Source organism: Ornithodoros turicata, unplaced genomic scaffold (assembly GCF_037126465.1).
Source record: "Ornithodoros turicata isolate Travis unplaced genomic scaffold, ASM3712646v1 ctg00000746.1, whole genome shotgun sequence".
In the NCBI taxonomy this organism is placed as follows: Eukaryota; Metazoa; Arthropoda; class Arachnida; order Ixodida; family Argasidae; genus Ornithodoros; species Ornithodoros turicata.
In genome coordinates this window covers 2,476,328-2,496,158 of record NW_026999400.1, presented here as the reverse complement: position 1 = coordinate 2,496,158, position 19,831 = coordinate 2,476,328, and the positions used below count along the sequence as shown (strand labels likewise).

At 43.7% G+C, this 19,831-nt stretch overlaps 1 protein-coding gene and 1 long non-coding RNA gene across 5 annotated transcripts; one reads left to right on the top strand and one right to left on the bottom strand.

Annotated features, from left to right (window-relative positions):
* Window positions 1-3,394: 3,394 nt before the first annotated feature.
* On the top strand, window positions 3,395-17,275 carry LOC135374729 (limb region 1 protein homolog). Of its 4 annotated transcripts, none has more exons than XM_064607651.1 (16): window positions 3,395-3,579; window positions 4,066-4,153; window positions 4,284-4,314; window positions 4,429-4,568; window positions 5,028-5,131; window positions 5,363-5,489; window positions 7,361-7,429; window positions 7,675-7,692; window positions 9,405-9,469; window positions 11,001-11,085; window positions 11,148-11,243; window positions 11,568-11,644; window positions 11,725-11,802; window positions 12,228-12,301; window positions 12,484-12,641; window positions 13,411-17,275. In XM_064607651.1, exons 1-16 carry the CDS (start codon window positions 3,520-3,522, stop codon window positions 13,647-13,649), a joined length of 1,509 nt encoding a protein of 502 aa, XP_064463721.1. In that variant the 5' UTR covers window positions 3,395-3,519; the 3' UTR covers window positions 13,650-17,275. The 4 variants fall into 4 exon arrangements, with proteins under 4 accessions (XP_064463721.1, XP_064463720.1, XP_064463723.1 ...); XM_064607650.1 differs by having other exon boundaries at window positions 11,725-11,808; XM_064607653.1 differs by lacking the exon at window positions 7,675-7,692.
* Window positions 17,200-19,759, bottom strand: LOC135374731 (uncharacterized). Its single transcript, XR_010417098.1, has 3 exons — window positions 19,200-19,759; window positions 17,564-17,653; window positions 17,200-17,501 (listed from the first exon to the last, which is right to left on the bottom strand). It is a non-coding gene; the product is annotated as an uncharacterized LOC135374731 (long non-coding RNA).
* Between the last annotated feature and the right edge of the window lie 72 nt (window positions 19,760-19,831).

The following is a 19,831-nucleotide window of genomic DNA, read 5'->3' as shown; positions in this document are numbered from 1 at the left end:
TATTAAAAAAAGGAAGCATCCTAACAACAACAACAAATAAGTTAATGATAATGAATGGGGAAATTCGCCACGTAAGGTGCGGCCCACTACCCCAAGGCACAATGCGGCAGGATGTGATGTGTCCTGATGATGAGGTGATGAACGATGCTAAATAGGGTCGATAGCATCCTAAGACAGAGCACAGATATTGTATATTGTTTGTCTTCCGAGCTTCGGCGAATCTGAGAGTCCTGTTTGCTGCCTCAGTCAAATAGAAGTGTCTAATTTTATTTTATTTACTCACACAAGCAACACTGAAGTGAGGAATTGCTTGGAGTATCAAGTTCACACCGCCGCAGCCAGAAACGCAGACAAAAGGCACACACAAAACAGGACGAACTGCAACTCACGACTACTTTACTGTTGAACACACATACACTCTTAAATACCAGAGTATGTATCTGACCTATTGTAGTATCAACTCAAGACCCATACAACGTGTGTATTTCATATTCTTACCACTCTTGGTTTGAGACATTCTGTAGGTTCATCACAAATCGAACTTCCGCACAGCAATCGCGCGTTTGTTTCTCTCTCGCAACATATGCTCCATTCCGTCATCGCAGAAGTTTTGAAACTGCCGACACGCGACATCGAGCGGATATACGGCCAGGGACGTCCATCTATGAAGCTCCCAATCGTTTAATGGATGCTTGTTCTAATAGCACGTGGCCTGTCGTGGGCTGGATGCGTCGCGCGATGCTCGATCGTCTTTACATGCTGACGCGGTGGCACCTTCAGTTTCTTTCTGACCACTAATCCGACACTTTTATGGAGGTGACATATCAGCCATATTCAGCTGAATCCTAAAGCAATATTGGAATATTCCCAGTCGCGATGAATCAGATGGCATAAACATTTAGCAGCCTGACGGTCGGCAGTCTGTCGGTCCGACAGGACAATGTCATGTTGAATAGTGTAAGAATGTCGGCGAGTTCGTTGTTTGTTTCTTATAATCGCTGGAACTCCCAGTGCAAGGAAACACTAAAGGACAGGACTGGAACAGGACAGGATGCAGAGTTCGTCTTGCCTTTTGTAGTCCTGTCCTTCAGTGTTCCTTTGCATTGAGGGTTTTAGCGATTAAGCTATTCCATATCTCTCACGTCCCATTAGTCGTTCCGGACTACCATGAGGCGTGATCTGTTGAACCGCCAAGCTTCGCTGACGACCATTAGGCTCTCCTGTGGGGCCACTAAGTCCGCTTGATGGACTGTTAGATACTCTTTATCGGACCGCCAGGGGCCCTGTCGGACCGCCAGGCCTTCTTGTGGGGCCATTAGGCCCACCTGACGGACTGTGGGACAGCATCTGTCGCACCACTAGGACTTGCTAATGGGCCGTCACGTCTTGGTGGCCCATCAAAATATTCTGATGGGCCATCACAGTTCCTGATGGAGCGTTGTCGGATTTTTCGATCGGGTCGAGCATGGGCGTACACAGGAGTTTTTCTAAGGGGAAGGGAGTGCTTGCAGGGGTAGGGGGTTTGCCCCCTACCCCTGCAAGCAGGGGGTAGGGGGTAGGGGGGGTAGGGGGTTTGCCCCCCTACCCCGTGAAACCCTCTCAACTCCCTTCCTGGGAACGGACGCTGCGGGTGTTCAGAGGTTCATAGTACTACATCTAAGCAAAATCATGACGACCTATGAATGAAAAGTGTAGAGTGCACACCTCTCACAAGTGACCTTGAAACTCCAGAGGAGGGCCACGGCCCACGGCATCCACTTGCCTCCTCTTGGTACGCCCATGGTTCCAAGGGTGCACCCGCGTAAGGTCCAAAACTGCTCAAGCGAGCAGTGGCGGGCGCAGGGGGGCGATCGCCCTCCCCATAAAACACGCTAAGTTACACGTTAGTTTTCTCCCTCTCCCCTCCCCAGCTACGAACTTCGACAAAGGACACACACACACACACACACACAAAGCGTGAGTCTGTATCCGCCCGGCTTTATTGATATCTGTATATGTATGCTAAATATACATATCCGGTTCGGTTACACGACTATTCGTTTCATATTCGATTCGGTTGTGAAATTATTCGCTGCGATACAGATTTGGCTATGTACCTATTCGCTTCGTATTTGCTTCGGTTTTAAATTGACCTTCACACAGGGTTACTCCTTCTTTTTTACATTTATTTCTCCCAAGCTTAGCGTAAATAGGAAATTGTTATTTTTATACCTGTCTCTACGATAAACTATCGTAAGCTAGCTGGCTCTTGCACACTCGCTTCGAAGGAGACGAAACATACTGCTTGATGTCAGAGACAGTTGCGTAGCCAGAGTAGGTCGTGAGTCAGGGGGGGATCTTCTGGGGATCATCCCCAGGCCAGGTGGATATCCGCTGGAAGAGAATATGTAATTACAAGATGACTAATTACTTTTTCGTGCAAAAGCGGGAAAACAGAATGGGAGACAATCCTCGTTGAAATCCACTCTGTCTTTTAAAAATCGAGAAAAAAGCGCGTCCCGTGAAATATCCATCGCTAAATGCAAATGATGAGCCGAAACCGAAAAAGCACGCCTGAGGAGCGCATCACCCTCGATGACGGAGGTGCGGGGTGGCGGTGGAGGTGGCGGTAGTGCTGAAAGAGCTCGCCGTTGTCGGCCTCACAGAGCCCCCCCCCCCCCCCCGGGTCTGAGGAAAACCCAGGAAAAAAACCAAGACAGCACAGCCCGGACCGGGATTCGAACCCGAATTATCTGGGCCGAAAAGCGGTTTATCTGGCCAGCTAAGCGGCACCTACTCCAATCACCTCCATCGCTAAAAATCACGTGGCCTTCTGACCTAAAATGAGCGCTGTACCCCTTGCGGTCCTGGTCGCCGTGGTTTCGGTTTCGGCGCATTTGCATATCAAGATTCGGGATGGATATTTTAATGCACGTGCGTGTTTAGGGATTTGTTAAATGTGAAATGGTTTGCAACTAGTATAGTCTCTTAATCTGCTATCTCGCTTTTGCCCGAAATCCCCTAATTGAAAAGTTTTATGAATTTTAGGTAATTATCATCTTGCTGCACACTTTCTTGAGAGGATGTCCGCCTTGCCATAGAACAACCACGTAGAACTCAACAGTGGAACTCAACTGCAAAAACGAGTCTGAGTTTGAATATCTATCGACATATATGCTGCTCCCACAGCTTCTTTATCAAAATTTTTGGCAAAAAGCACCCTGTCAATGCTGCGAAACAGTGCTTTGGTGTTCAAAAACTATTCCAGTTTATTTGATTTTGTGCACTTTTCGTTTCTAGTTCCAGTATCCACGGATGACCCCGAAACCCTGACACTGAACTCTGAACTCGTTTGACGCGTCTGGTTTGATCGGTTTGATGTGAGATGTTGCCAGCATTTCTGCTCGGCCGTTGCCTATTGCCACCGGCATCACGATATTTGTCAGTGTTCAAGTGTGGGAGCAGAAGGAAATGTGCACATTTTGCGTTGAAATTGTGCAAAAATTCCACATGCTGGTGATTTTAGAAAGAAGATAGGACATGGACGAGGACCCTGAGACTCGCGAGCGTGTGTTTCACAATGCAATTCGAGAGCTGCTGGTAAGTATCACCGATTTTTTTGCATCGCTTGTTTCCAATACGAAGTGCGTCTTGCCTGGGTTGCATTTCAAATTTAGGTGTGAGCAGTAATCAACAAACCGTTCTGTTTATGCTGCTTGGAGACAATAGACTAACGCGCTCGTGTTTGTCAATATGGCTTTCTAACGAGATGTTAAGCAATGTTAAGTTCGTCGTAGATAGAGCTTGATGTTGGTCCTCTTTGTTGACGGGCGATGACGCATTGACTTTTTATCTGCCCCCAACTCTGTTCTCTGAGTTTAACCAGTGGCTTTAAATGGACTTTCTGGGTAGAATGGGCAAAAGTTGATATACCTTTCACGCGATTTAACTTGCGTGTCGGCAACCTCGTAAAATATCTTCGCATCTTTGCGTATTTTGGTGCTCAACACTGCCGAATTGTCACCGAGTTCCTTGGAATTGTGGAATTCTATGACTGTGCGTTGCCTTTTTTTCTTCTTCTTTCAGATTCACTTCCTGTTCTTCCTAGTCCTTTATGTGTTTGCGTTTCTGCTAATTTCAAAGTTCAAGAAAAAGAAAGAATACTATTTTGATGGTGAGTAGAGCCCATATGTAAAGCATATGTGTGAAGCAGTAAACTTATGTGTAAAGCATAGTGCAACTATGAAGCTATCTATGAAGCTACTGGCTAGGTGTACGACATTCAGTGCATTTTTGCATTCTAGATGATGAAGATGCAGTCGTCTACCGTGTATCGTGAGTGATCACTTTGACTTCGAATAATTTTAAAGGATACAAGGGACCTAGAAACTGCATATCAATGCATACACCTTTTATCCAGTCACTCATTAAAGTGTACCCTCTTCCTAGGTTGTGGATGTGCTATTTCAGTCTGGCTGTTTCTTTGGGAGCAGCGTTATTGCTTCCTGTGTCCATCATTAGCAATGAGGTGTTGTTGCTTTACCCTACAAGTTTCTACATTCAGTGGCTGAACAGCTCACTTATTCACGGTGAATATGATTTATTTTCTCCTTGCGAAGCCTTTCTGATGCAGCACTCGACTGCAGCAGCAGAGCTGTACCGAGTGAAAACATGCCGTCGCAGGATATTGTAAACGTACCATATACAGTGAACCCTCGTTAATATGACCCCCGATGATCTGACATATGCGCTTTACGACCATACTCCCGGGGAACAATGCGGTGAAACCTCTGCAAATCCCCTCGTTAATATGACAATTCCGCATTATGACCAGTATTTTCGGGAACGACCATGGTCATAATAATGAGGGTTCACTGTAATACTAAATGTGTGATACATATTAAAGGGGAACCAAACAAATATACGAGGTACACCACTTTTCTCTGGACTGTGCTATACTGCTCACAGCGAAAGGTTCCTAGAAATTACTGGCACGAAACATTATGAAATGTCTACGTAGCCTCCCTCACTATGTTTTTGCATTCCAGGACTTTGGAATGAAATTTTCCTGTTTTCCAACATTTCCATCTTCATCCTGTTGCCATTTGCCTACTTTTTCACAGAGTCAGAGGGTCTGCCCGGTTCCAAAAAGGTAAAAAGCAAACAAACCACATTGTACTCATCAGTAATACTTGCAGGTTCTTACTTGCACATCAGATTTCATTTTGCAGCAAACGTACACATTCTAAAGATAAGGTAGTTTCACACTGCACTTGTTGCACTTGCTGCACTACACGTTTGCCAAAGCATTATCTGTCTAACAGTAGCATGCTTTTAATTGCACACCTTTGAACTTGAGTAACGCACAACATGTATTATACAGGGCCTCTTGTCACGACTCTACGAGACGTTCCTTATGTTCATGCTTGTGGCAGCATTGTTGTTTGGTTTGACCTTCATCATCTCAGCACTTTTGGACTATGGGCATTCAAGAATGCAGTCATTATTCAGTGAGTACTCAGATATTCTAAAGACTATTACCAACAGATGAGTAACTCCATAGTAATGTAACTCCGCTTTGAGTCAAAATACGGTTGTTGTAAAAGCAAGCGCAGATCTCAGTCGAATTTCTCTACTTACTGTCTCTGGCTTAAAGCTCCGATAAAATAAACGTGAAAACTCAAGGTACTACACAGTAGGCTTCCATTAATATGACTTCCAATAAGTCATTTTTCTGCTTAAATCGATCGAATTTGAAGGTCACGTCAAATGCCTATATGTTTCTATTGATGAAAAGGTTCATTATTTCGAATGTGAAAACAGTCCGCACCATATGATTCAACCGATGTGTTCGTGAACCGGGCATCCGCGTTGCACCTCACCGAAAGTTTGCGCTAAAGCCAAGGTGGCCAGATGGAGACTGGACAGTCCCGATAAGTTCAAGTTTTAGTGCATCGTACGCTGTCGTCATTTTGTACGTAAGGGATAGCGTTGGTGGTTCTGTGCACGTGCAAAGCAGAAGGCTATGTGCATTGTGCAGAACCATCACACTATCCCTTACGTACGCAAAGGCGATAGCGTACGACGCACTAAGACTCAATCGATTTGGTGGCGGGTCGCAGTTCTGGTGAGTCCCGGGCAAGGAGAAAACGTCTCCTTTTCTTCTCTGTTCTTTTTTTTTTTTTTTTTTTTCTGTTTCTTTTTTGGTTCACGTTTCACCGGGCTTTTGTTCGGATTCTGTCGGTGCAACTAAAGTACGACATACAACGTGTGCTCGGCAAGGTTCGATGTGTGGCATGATTTCAAGCGCAAGCGACAGCAGACAAACGCTCAAAAGTGACATTGACCTCGTCAATTTTTCTGCCTATTCTTTAATTTCGAGCTTCGGATAATTCGACAAAATTTCACGTTCCCATTACCGTCGAATTAACGGAAGTTTACTGTATTGTAAAAATTATTCGGCATGGTTGCAACCATAATGAACGTGTGGAAAAAGAGAGACGTGTAGAAAATCCCAGAGTGCTTAGCACAGCTTTGAACTGTGGGAGTTTATACTAATACGAAAGGAACGGGTGGGCCTCCAAACTGTTCCGATTTCTCCCCCTACCGGTCCATTGTCCACGACGTGTCAAGGTCAGCGAAAGAGAAATGTGAAGGATTATTCTTCTTTCCCGTCAGCAAGCACCCAGGATGTAACGCGTGCGCAAAGAGCACCGGGATTTTTTGAACTCGTCTATTGCAGATTATGAAAGCGGCTAACGAAAAAGGGTAGATGTAGGTAAGATATCACTGAGCCTGAGGAATCATTGAAAACACATGTAAATGAAACATACAGAATATACCAAAAAAAAGGCTAAGAGGTTCCAGAAATGAGGCTACTGAAGCAGCATCACTGGAATGACTTTGTGCTGCAAGTGGGCCTGTTATGAGAGAAAAAGCTCTTACCTTTGCTCACAAAGACTTCAAGGCATCAAACTAACTGTAGTCTGAATGTTTTAACTCAATAAACTGCATCATTTTTCATCTGAAGACTGATAATGAACCCAAGCTGAATCTTCAGGAGGAAGCTGAATCTAGGATTTTGTCTACCTGGGGGAACAGTCAATTCAAGAGGGATCCCAGCTTCACAATGCTGTTACTTTTCAGCTCATGGCAGAGGGGTTGTTGCATGACATTTGCACTAATCCATTATTTCTCTTCCTTCATTGCTAATAACAATATTCTAATGTCCGTCAGGCAAGCCCCTTCTGTCTTGGGCTACGTTTGCAATATGCAGCTGTACGCACGCATCTACTGCCCCAGAAAATGGACGTCTTTGCGGACAATGCAGAGCTTTTCATCCTCGTAGAGACAAAATTTTAATGGCACAATCTCTTTCCAGCTCTCTGGGGTGGGTACCTTCCATTTTTGTACTCCTGCCTCTCCTGTTTTGGAGCGCTTCTCCTCCTGAGTAAGTTAAATTTTCAGTGTTCATACCTAGCACACAATTGCGTATGGCGACGCAGCGTTCTTTTTACTATATAAGCAGCCCAGAGCCGCATTGTACGTATAATTTCGCTCTCTAGTCTAGTCATACTTTCGTGTGCGTGGAAACGGAAATTCGTTTTGGTAGCCTTCCACCACCCTTTCTTTTTATTTGCCTTGAAATGTGTATCCCAATTGCGATTCCTGTGACATTGCTGATTTACATTACAGCGCAATTTTGCACTGCTGGTAAGCGTACTTTAGCGTCATCTTACAACAACAAGTAATAATGTTGTAGCAATATACGTGGGTCTCACACCTAACATTATTACTGTAACACCCGAGAAACCACCTGTCTTGTCTCCTGTGTCTACGTACGGCATATTATCAGCTGCCAGTCCAAAACGTTCTAAGATGTAACCGTCAGGAAGAACTTCCCCAAAATCTATCCAACACTACCTAGATAGGGAAAGCCTGCTTATTCGTCGACGTGACGTAGCAACAAATAGTCAGCCAATCAGGATCGTGTTTTCAAAGGTGGCAGCCAATCACGAACGTGCTTTCACCGGTCGTGGCTATGAAGACGTCGTCGTCGTCTGCGAGTGGTGATTGAACGTCCCCGTATACTAAATGGGAAAACTTGGAAATAAAATGCAAGATGGCCCCAATCTTTTTCAAAACTGATTTTCTGGAAAGCATGTTGCACTTTTTGTCTTAAATATTCAGGTCTGCAGTTTCCAAGTGAGCTGCAGTCATTTTTCGGGTTCTTGAATTCGCAGAGCGTCGAATAGCAGTAGCAGACCTTCTGTATCCAGGTGGCGTTGGTCGTTGGTCGTTGGTGGCGTGAACGTGTGGAAGGCCTAGCGAGCCATGAAAAGCCTCTGATGCAGCCAGTGTTCTCTGGCAGTGCATCAAGCTCTCATTCGGTGTCACTGACCTTTGTATTACGTGAAGACAAGAGTGAAGCTGCTTTCTAGTCCGAGAAGTTGCTCGCAGTTGTTGGACAACTGAACAGCATCGTCCACTCCTCTTTCGCAGTGGCTGGGCCCAGCTAGGGCAGGGCCTCGATGATTGCAATTTTTTGTTAACAATGCTTTTGATGATGAGTTAGGTTACATTTCTCAAGTTGGTGTTCCATTCTACTCATCTGCTGTAAAGAGCATCTGTTTTCACTTTTTTGATTCTCTGCCGGTGAAATGTTGGTGGCTCGTTGCACCAAAGGAGCATACAAAAAAAAAAAAGAAGAAGGGTCATGCCTTTTGGCACCCATGTGCGGAGAAGTGGCATCGATAGCTGTATCTTCCACATGCGACAGTTCGCAGTGTTGCGCATGTGTGGGAACCACATCAGTGCCACCGACATAACGAGGCCTGAGCACTCTTTCGATAACGTCCCGCAACTGGACCGGCTGCCAAACATTTTTGATTAGGGAGCTTTTCTGTTCTTCTCTTTTTCGGTGGCATCACATCTATCTGTCCCCAACAGCCACAGTAGTGGCTTCTTTCAGCTGTGATACCTAAATGTCATTTATGTCATTGTGTTCGCGTCGAAATGCCCTTTCGTCTCGTAGCAAGCACCTTTTTTTATGTGAGGCAACGGGCCCAACGGCCGTTTTGTGATGTGGTGGTCAGCCAAAAATGGGTAAATTCAACAGCGCCGCTTCCCATATACAGTCAACCCTCGATTTATGAATTCCCTCGTTTTATGAACACGAGCACGGGAGACCAAACTTTTTCCATTCATTTTTCCTGAATCGACAGCTGGACAATCGGCTGAATCGACAGTTGGGACGAACACAACATTTAGGTCTCGCCAACGCCCTAGCAGTGATTTCAAGGGCGACAGCTCACAAAAAGCTGCCGACACTCGCTGACTTTTCGTCGTCTGCCTCCCTTGACCTCATAATGTTGTACACCCATTAGTTAGTCTTATTTGTTTATTAATCTTTAGCTTTGTTGCAGTATGTACGCCAGTTGGATTTGCCAGGCTGTTCACTGTTATTGGAGAGCTTGTGGTCAAGCCCAGGGTAGGTATTCTTTTTTGTTATGTTCACTTGAGCAGTGATGGAATTGCGTGCGCTATTTGTGCCAAACGGCGCCAAATAGCAGACTCTGCTACATGCTGCTGCTAACGCGACAAAGTGAAAACGAAACTGAAAGTTGTACAGGTTGCTCTTTCCATTGTGGAGAAACGCTTCTCCGAAGAACTCTTCCATAGGATGAGCCGAGACCAGGCCCCAACAGCTCCCCATAGAGACCATTGTTTGAGATAAATCACACGACACTGTGAGCATGACCAAAGAATGTCTGACATGTGTGTTCACCGTGCATATAAAGTCCACTGCGTTGTGCTTGGTGTCATATTGTAACACGTTCGAACTTGGAAACACAATACACACTGTCCTCATAATGAGCATGTCTCATGAGTGCATACGATTTCACCCACGTAATCCTGTCTTCGTTGTCACCGTATTCAAAGTCCAATTCCGCTCGAACGTGTTCTCACGCTCCAAATCCCTCCATGCCGAGGCTGGAAGCTGACGCTGCTTCGAATCCCGGCACCAACTGTGCTGTCTGAGAGTTTGTCTGGGTTTTCCGGGAGACTTTTCAGACGAATGTCGTCACAGTTCTCTCCGAAGTCGGCCCAGGACGCATGCTAACCTACTGTCCCCCACCCCTTCTTGCGGTTCTCTCTCCATCTGTCCACAGCTCATAGCTAGACCCTGAAGTTTTCGGGAAATATTTATTTCTAAATTCGGGGGGGTAAAAATCGGGTAAATGAACATGTGCACTAAATTCATGCGAATTCAGGTGAAAAAAACTTCCAGTACACTAAATTTGGGCAGAAATCGAGCTCTATTACAAACGAACTGTACTGGTTTGGTACAAACGGTGATGTGACTGCGTTTGCTGCCAAACAAGTAAGTTATTGCATTCCTACAGACGTCCCAGTGAAGGCAATTTGCCGGGTAAAAATCGGGTTTCACCCTAAAGTGTCAACCTTCAATTCGGGGTGCAAATTCGTGGAAGAATCGGGTAAAACCCTAAAACTTCAGGCTCTACTCATAGCCAAAGTTGCCTCATGGCACAAACACGGAATTAAAAAAAAAAAAAAAGCTCCAACTCTTTCGAAAAACTTGGAGCCCTGGAGAAGCTGTAAGAAGTGGTGCTTCTAGCTATATGTTCTAAAATCGTATGTGAAATTTAGCGTTTTTCCCTTTCTCTAAATAAATGATGAGGTGTATATTTGGAACGTTTTTTTATTTATTTAGTTGAATGATAGCGCACGAGGCTAGTGCTTTACGCAATATCACGCCAACACCCAGTTTGTGACAGAACAGTGGTTACAAAGGCAAGGAAATCGGGAGTCTGTACACTCTGCTCCATGGACTGTAAAGGCTGCTACAAAACGGGATTTTTCCTGCTGCAAGAGCTGCTACCGGCAGCTTCTCGTCAGTTCCATCACTGTTTGAGTTCACCTGTGGAACAGCCCGATTGATTTAAAGTATATAAGGATATTTTCCTTGTGACAACTATGAGTGGTGATTTCTATACCAGTTTCTGAGAGACATACAGGAAGAGTATTATTGTACACTGATGGAGGAAGAGGATCTCAGAAGGAAACTGAAGCTTATATCACATGGTGAGCAACACCAGAGACACTTAAATTGTTTCTATATCGCTGTATGATTTTTAACACTGCAGAGTACCAGATACGACCAGCATATACAAATGGAACCAATGGTACTGCCTCAGCAGTCCTCAGGCTTCAGCAGTTGGAAAAGAGGAGAAGAGAACTCGGTACAACCTTTCTTTCTTTCATTATTTATATGTTTATTTCTCAAGTATCCACCAACAGCCACTCAAACACAAGCAAACACCAACAGCCACAAACAGTCACTGTTCACACAGAAGGCAGAAAAAAAAAATGTCACAGCTCAGACATGAAAAGAGCTAAAACATTAAAACATAAGTTGATCAAACTAAATTCTTTTCATTCACTAACTGCGGTAAGTATTTCTATAGTTTTTGTTGGCTGACATAAGCCCCTTTTTGTTGTTCTCATTATTCCTACTGTTTTAAAGAGAACTTAGACAATTCAGCATGCAATCTCTTCACTGTCAGGATTGCAGCAGTCTGTTTCTTCGTGGAGAAGGAACCTGGGGTACCCAATCGTGATGTTACTACTTCTTAGCCTCACTGTAAGTGCACACATACTAACTTATGTTGGTTTAAAAGTAACCTCCAACTCTGAAATGCTGAAAGAAATGTTCTGTTTCAGTGCATATCTTTGCTCATGGTGCTTCATAACACATTAGTGCTGTTGATAGGGATAAAAGCACTGCCTGTTTCTTCGCAGGTACGGGTGAGTCTTGTGGAAAACTCGGCATTAAACAAAAGGTCTCCAGTTAAGGAAGTTGTACCACTTCAGTATTGACGGCCTGTTTTGTGCATTGTTAATTCCTTGTTTGCGAAGATGGCACACAGGGTGTCCCAACTAACGTGCACCGAGATTTTAAGAAAGACTGAGCGCTCTATAGGAATTCAGCCAACTGAATGTTGGTGGTGGTCTTGTCGCCCACACTGCTTGTAGGATACACAACTGCTAACAACATTCAGTCGATCGTTTCCATTCACGTAGAGCGCTCCGTCTTGGTAACAGATTGCTTTCTATGAGGCTGACACATATCTGGTTACATGACGTGTGTGACATTACTGTTGAGAGCATGTTCATTCATCATCTCTCTCTGTATTACATCAACTCTGTGTTATCAAACCTTCCAGCAATTCTCTTTGGGAATAAGCTCACTGTCTGCACTGGGAGTGGTTGGCTCATCGATAGAGATTGTCCTCATTCTGTATCCTTTCGAACACTCAGTTGATAAACTGCATATAAGTTTAAGTTGCTTCCTCGACGGCCCTGCCTTGGTATTGCCCATCCTGAGCCATATATTGTTGAGGTGACACAACTTTTCCCGTGGACCACTGAAAAGTTTCTACTGTCTTTTGCTTCCTCGTTTTTCTTAAGTATTTTGCAAAGGTACCTGTGGCTTGCCTCTGTAGTTGGTTTCTACTCCCTCCCTGGCTTTCGCAGTCTCTGCCCCAAGCCTCATTCTGCCACACTGACCCAAGTTATTGGGAACTGTGCCATCCTCCTCATCTTGAGCTCAGCCTTGCCCGTCATTTCAAGAACGCTAGGTAATTTTCACATGATGATTGAATTGGTTTATTTACCTAGCCTTTTCAGACTTTCTTTCTGCCAAGTTTTGCGATTAGGCAGCAAGTTTCAGACAATACAACGTTGCAGAATTTGAAAAAGCTAGAGCAGAGGCTTTGACTATAGGTAGAGCCTGAAGTTTTAGGGTTTTACCCGATTCTTCCCCGAATTTGCACCCCGAATTGAAGGTAGACACTTTAGGGTGAAACCCGATTTTTACCCGGCAAATTGCCTTCACTGGGATGTCTGTAGGGATGCAATAGCTTATTCGTTTGGCAGCAAATGCAGTTACATCACCGTTTGTACCAAACCAGTACAGTTCGTTTGTAATACGCTGTGCAAGTGCGTCTCTGCGCATGAGAGGAGGCAGTGAGAGGGAAGAGGGAGGGCGCCGCCGTAGCCAATGGGGGTTCCCGAGTGGAGTAACCGGGAGAGGAAATATGCGCAGAATGCTCAGTTACTTGCAGACCGTATAGAGCCCAATTTCTCCCCAAATTTAGTATACTGGAAGTTTTTTTCACCCGAATTCGCATGAATTTAGTGCACATGTTTATTTACCCGATTTTTACCCCCCGAATTTAGAAAAAAATATTTCCCGAAAACTTCAGGCTCTAACTATAGGCAGGTTTCTGAATGTCTAGATTACGCTGATAATCCTTCACAAGGAATGGTATTTCGTGCCACTTCTTAATTTTTCAATCACGCTCGTTACCCTTAATGTGTGATGAATGGTCATTGTTCTCCTCTCAGGTATCACAAACTTCGACCTTCTGGGGGACTTTGGCCGCATCGAGTGGTTGGGCATCTTTCCAATCATCCTAACTTACAATGTGATGTTTGCTGCTGCAGCATCACTTAGCCTTACCACTAAGTTTACAGCTGCCATGAGAGATGAACTCCTTGGGAGGCTCCGTGCAGTTGGCCGGGGTTCCTGGTCTTCGGTAATAGGAAATCCCAAAGGACAGCTATCAATGTGCAAAGAGGACTGAAGGCTTTTGGCCACTTGTTCTGTTTTTTTTTTTGTTTTTTTTTGAGTAATTGAAAACAAACTTTGAAGGTTGTGATGTAATGTGAAGAGCAATAGCAGTCAATGAGGTTGCCACTTCCATGTAAGCTATAAATCTGTACAGGTTGCATACATGTTGAGCATGCATGTGGTATGTGTTGCTCTCAAAAACATTGCAAACATTGCAACTAGTGCACCTTCTATTGCATTTGCGTGCCTTCTTTTTGTCAGTCATTAGTTCCTGCTCAGCTGATACAACAAGTGTCCCTTCAGAGAATTACTTGAAAGAAAAAGAGCTTTTGACCGTATAATACCTTCGGGAAAACGTGAGGGCATGCACTGTTTTTCAGTCTACTCACTAGTGCTCGTAGCACCCACAGTAGTGCTCTGTGAACAGCCAGGTAGGATGCCTTCTAGATTTGCAGTGGGTCCGTAGGGTAAGTAAGGACGCTAAGAGTTTCTGCATGTACCTTCCTTTCAATAATGTAAGAAAACACAAATGGCATTAGCATGAGGGCACTTACTGGTTCAGCTAATGGGCAATCGCATTTTTTGGGACTGATGAATAGAAGCATGTGGGTGGTAGAAGTGAGTATCCACAGGCTGCTGTGATGTTTTACATGGAGTGACTTTTGCTGCATAAGTCTTCCAGAAGCGAAGTGCCCAAGTAGTGCTGAGTGTACAGTAATAAGAGTCTGAAGAAGAACAAATGGAGCAAAGAAGCTAACATACTGGCTTACAATCTCTAGTATGTGCTTAATACAACCTGCGTTAATAGTGCACAACACCTGAACAGCCCATTCTGGAACTTGAGTACATTCTCAAGAGTGACATCATGTGCTGGATTATCTGCCCCAACTTGAATAGCACTAAGGTTGAAGGTCCAAGTGCCAGTCATAATATGGTATCACAATATATCTCCAATATGTGTGTATCGTGAAATTGCTCAAGACAAGAACAGTGTAGGAGTTTTTAAACCAGAAATGAAGTGTACATGAGAAACCCATAAGCTTGACTTGTGGTTTGCATCCGTGAGCATAATCGTACGTCATGGCAATGTCAAACGTGATCGTGTGCATTCTGCGAGATGCTGAATTTTATCTTTGTCTTTGCGTTTGAACAAGATCTGGAAGATGCGGTCCACTACGACTGTTCTCCATTTTATTTCCTGTGATATGTTTCTACACTTGCACATAGAAACAGTTCAAGTCTGCTCACGCAAACTTGATTCCACACGTGCTTTATTGCTACAATGTTTCTTTTACCACCCGCGTACCATGTGTACTCACCTCCGATTTTTGTCCCAAATTGTTTATATTTTTCATTTTCTGTTGTCAGTGTTTGCTGGCACTGTGACAACATGGTCATGTAGAAAAATGTATATCTGGCTATTTAAAACTTGAGCTGATTTAAACCCTACTCATTCTGCAAAATGTTTACATCGTGTACAGCGCACATTTCTTGATTGCAGAGTACTGCGCAATTAAAATCATTATGGGACGACATATAAACTTGAACACTTGCAGATAATGATCTGTTTACCCTTTTAGCATGACGCCTCTTTTGAACAGCATGAGTAAGCTTGGAAGTAATCATTTTTTGTGGCAGAGTGTCTTGGTCAGCTGCTTTTCTCTGGCCACACTTTATTTTTCTTGTGCCCTTAAATGTTTTAGTCGTTACCTGTATTTTAGTTGAATAGGATGTTTTGCAGCATCAATAGCGGCAGCACAAAAAATTTCTTATCGTGTGGGGTTTTTCCCTTTGTAGCAGTAACAGTGAGAGAATAATAACAATATCGTTGAGAATAATTTGCTATCTAGTTATCATGTGTAGCTTTTCTTGACTCCTATTCAAAATGTTTGCCTTTGCTGAGGTATCAGCCTTATGAAACAAGTCTAACATATGTGACCTCTGTTCTGCTATCTGTGCAAAGTAGATGTATGTTCAACAAAGAAGCTTGGAGTAAGCTTGGAATAACAGAAGGCTGGTATTCATAACCAAGTATCATTTTTGTTACAATTGTAAAGCACTGCCTGGACACAGTTTTCCTTTTCTTTTTTTTCGTCTCGAATATGTTTTGTTTTGTCATGCACTTGGTGTTTCTAATCATGCTCTACCCATAATCCACATCATGTCAACATCAATGCAACTTCATTTTGGGGTATGCCCACAGTCACCTTCAGTCATGACAGTTCTTATCAAGCATAAGAATTGCTATGTACTTTATGAATCACTTTGTGATTTGTAAATAATTATTTCTTAAATATTCAGTCTTCTGTAACAAAGTTCCAACAATGCAAGTACTATTTAATTTATTTAGTGTACGATAGTTCTAGTCTCTGAAAAGGTCATGGACTGGGTATTGAAGTGTTCTGTATAACCACAAAATTTTGCACTGGAGAACGTGTGTGACCACTGCGTGCTCCCTGAATGGTCAGTCTTATTTAGTAATGTTCCTGCACGGTCCATACAGAACACTTCAGCGTTTAGTACAAGTACAGGGTGCTAACCTTTAAGCTCCATGGGGCTCAATATACCTGGCACAGCAGCTCTTCGGCTCACATGCCCATTATTTTGCACAGCAACAACAACAAAAACAAAAATCACTTTTCCAGGTCATGACAAATTTCACACACAACACAACACAACAGAAAAACATGGTATATTAAGACTCCTGGTGACTTCTAGGTTGCAGCACTGTAGGCGGGCCATTTTTACTAAGGTATATAAACTCCTACAAGGTACAGGGTGCATATCCTTACACATTGTATGAATATGGGATTGGCAGCTGTCAATTGTCCAGTCAGGGTCACAGACTGGTACGGTGTATGTGCTTCTACCTTTCAACACACATCATGAACTTGAATATGGTCGTAATGTTCCAGAAGTCATAGTTGCATAATCTGTCAGTGTACAAATAATGTGTGTTTAATAGTGAATGTGTGTAGTGTTGTGGTGCAGCTAATTCTATTTATGTCTATTGGGTTATCAACATTGTTTCACTCTATCCTCGTGTTAAAGTTCCTACCCGGAAAAGGAAATTTGTGCAGGCAATGTTGCACTTTTCCCCTTTACAGTGGCCACCCGTTGGCTAGTCATACGCGAGGACCTTGTTTTATCAGTGAAGACAAACGTTAGCCTTTCTTCCACTGTGGCACATACGAGAGACATAATATGTCAGCCTGCACGCATTAATGAAAAATTAGCAGCACCATCGGGGTGTATATTCCACCGTCTATTTTTGTATCTTGATTACAGTTGTAGCTAGCTGATGGATCATTTATTCCACGGTGAAATAGACACGTTTTAACAGCACCGTAAGTGACACATTGTGACACAGTACCAGTAGTATCACCTTCTTTGTGTTGAGTAGAAATGCTGAAACAGCTGCACGTGAAGGGCTTAAATGGCAGTGCTGTGTGTAAAATGCTTTGTTTGTAATACTTAGCACCATAGAGCCACACGAACACGAGCATCTGTTTCGAAGCTGTAGTAACTTTAAAAATGTGCAGTGGGAACTTTGCTGTGTCACGAGTGATGTAATCGTACGCAAGGAAATATGCTTTAATGAAGGCCTGGTTCGAATAATAAATGTCAATTGAATTCCAAGTGCTCTGTTTCCATCCATACCCTTTGAATTACCCTTTCCTCTTCATGCAGCAGTGATTAATGATTGGTCACATGTAGATGCTTTTAGACTGGGGGCATGGTTTCATTTCTCTGCTACATGCTGGTATTTCTACGGTCTTTCGATGCTGGTCCTTCCTTTCTTCTTGTTGGGAGTAGCGCTACCTTATGCCACCTCTCACGTCAATGTCTGCAGTAAGCTGTTGTACTATAATTTTGTCATAGATTACCAACAATGGAACACCAAGCATGCTGGGACCGAATCGTTACCTGCCCGCTGTAGAAGTTAAGCCTTAGTTCATTTTTATCGTGGCCATGTTTTCCAGCAATGGAAGATGATGAGCTTGCTGCATTCTATGCCTGCGCAAGAAAGATTATTCCAATCAAAGTAAATTATTAACATTTTGAGTAACATTGCTCTCAGAAGACTGCACCAGGGGTGACTTTGTCATCTGTGTAATTTCAGGTTCAGAGAGAGTTTGATAACCAAGCAAAAATGTTTCCAGGAAAAACGTGGACAGAAGCTACTCGTATAGTCTGTAAAGCAGTGAACGATGATGGAGATATAATAGTAAGCCATATTTAACATTCGTTACAAAGGTACGTAGGAGGAAGTAGCTCTCTCCCTCGTGACATTTAGCTTTGCTCCCCTTATATAGTATGAAGAATTCATGGAACAGCTCAGCGTGAGTAGTCTGCCTACATCGAGTCGATACTAGCTGTCTGATCGGACTAAACTTTGTGAACTAGTGCTAACGGTGCGAGTTCCTGCATTAGATTCAGCGGAGGTACACCCTTTGCACTGCACTCAACCGTTCAATTGGAAAAAGTGCTGCGGGAGTGCAGCACAAGTTCACAAAGATGCTGCACCACCTCAGATGATCATGTACTGTGGAGCAGATGACCTGAATAGGGTAGCTGTGGTGATCGCTGTTGTCAAAAGCATCGATCTTGTGCGTACCGGCAGTCAATTTTGTTAGGATGGACCTGTTTTTACTCCATGAGTCAATTTATTACAGATGGTCCGAATGCTGGGAACAGCCATGTTTACTTTTAAATGTGTGCACCGACACTATAACACAAAAACAATTGAAAATTGTGGCGTTCCCGAACCAATTCTGGCTCCATCATCAGAATGAACACACTTGGCTGGCTACCTACTTATTAAAGGTATTTACTTTAGTGTGTTTATAAAAGCGATAAAAACTCACTGCGTACACAACAGGCTAAAATATAACGAGGCATTGATGTTTCATTGCCTTGTTCTATTTTAGCCTGATGTGTACCTTGTGAGTTTTTATCGCTTTTATAAACATGTTTTCCTGGCGTTTGGTCAATCATCTTCAGTTACTTTAGTATCACTTACTTTTAATACATAGCCAGCCAAGTGTGTTCATTCTGATGATGGAGCCAGAACTGGTTCCAAAATGTCAAGATTGTTTTTGTGTTGCACCTTTTACAAGTAAGTATTAGTAGTCAATTTATAGGACAATAATCGCTGGAGACGTTGCGGTGCAGTGCAGATGTCTGTGGCAAACAAGCTGAGGCTTTCACTTTTCTGTTCGATTGGTCTCTAGAACTTTGTACGAGGGCAGCACCCTGTCATGCACTTCGTTTGCTCAGCACCTAGCACTTTTTGACAAGTCGAAGACAGCTACTGTTTATAAAATGTACGTTTTTGTATAAAGCGTGAGGAGCAGTAATTTTTATTTTTCCAGGATGAAGAACGTGAGATCACAAGCAAGGCTGTGAAAGCTTGCAGCTGAGAAGGCACACATTTCGATTAATGGGAATAAATTTGTGAAAGTTTTTCCAGCTGTTCTTTCCTCCTTGTCACTTGGAGAATGATACATTTATTCTTCAGTGACAAATAGCCATAAAAGGAAATGGATGTGCATGGCCTTACTGTTTGTTCACTTCCCTCCACCACACACAGCTCCCTTTCTTCCGTGTGCACCCCCAACGTGGACTCTTTGTCATTTCAGCGCCATTAGTATCACACAACCAGCAGAGTGGTTAAAGCTGTCTGCTTATTGGGTAGCCAAGGTTGTGCTGAGGCCTGGGTGGTGGTGAGTTTGACTGGCTGTACTGTGTGAGGCTTCCCTGGGTCTTCCGGTTGACCTTCCAGGCGAATTTAATGTCATTTCCAGTCTCAAGATGAATGTCGGTGCGGTTCCCCTCTAAGTCGTCCCAGGGCACATAATAACCCCCCTTTCTCTCTCTCTGTCTCTCGTACCGCACTCCTAGTCTCTCCACGTCCGCACGGCGCTCACGGCCACAGCTGCCTCGCGGCGCCAACACGAAATGAAAAAAAAAAAAGTTCCACACACCCTCCTCCTCCTAATTTTTTTTGTGTTTTTTTTAACCGCGGCCCCGCGGTGTCCTCTGGGTCGTCTGGTTCAATGGGTTCAAGGTTCAAAGAACGTTTTGGTGTTGGTATCGTTCGTTGGGTACCGACTGACGAGTTTCTTTTTGTTTTGTTTTGTTTTTCTTTAATCTTGCGCTTTCCTCACCTCATCGTTGTCAGGAAGGTTGATT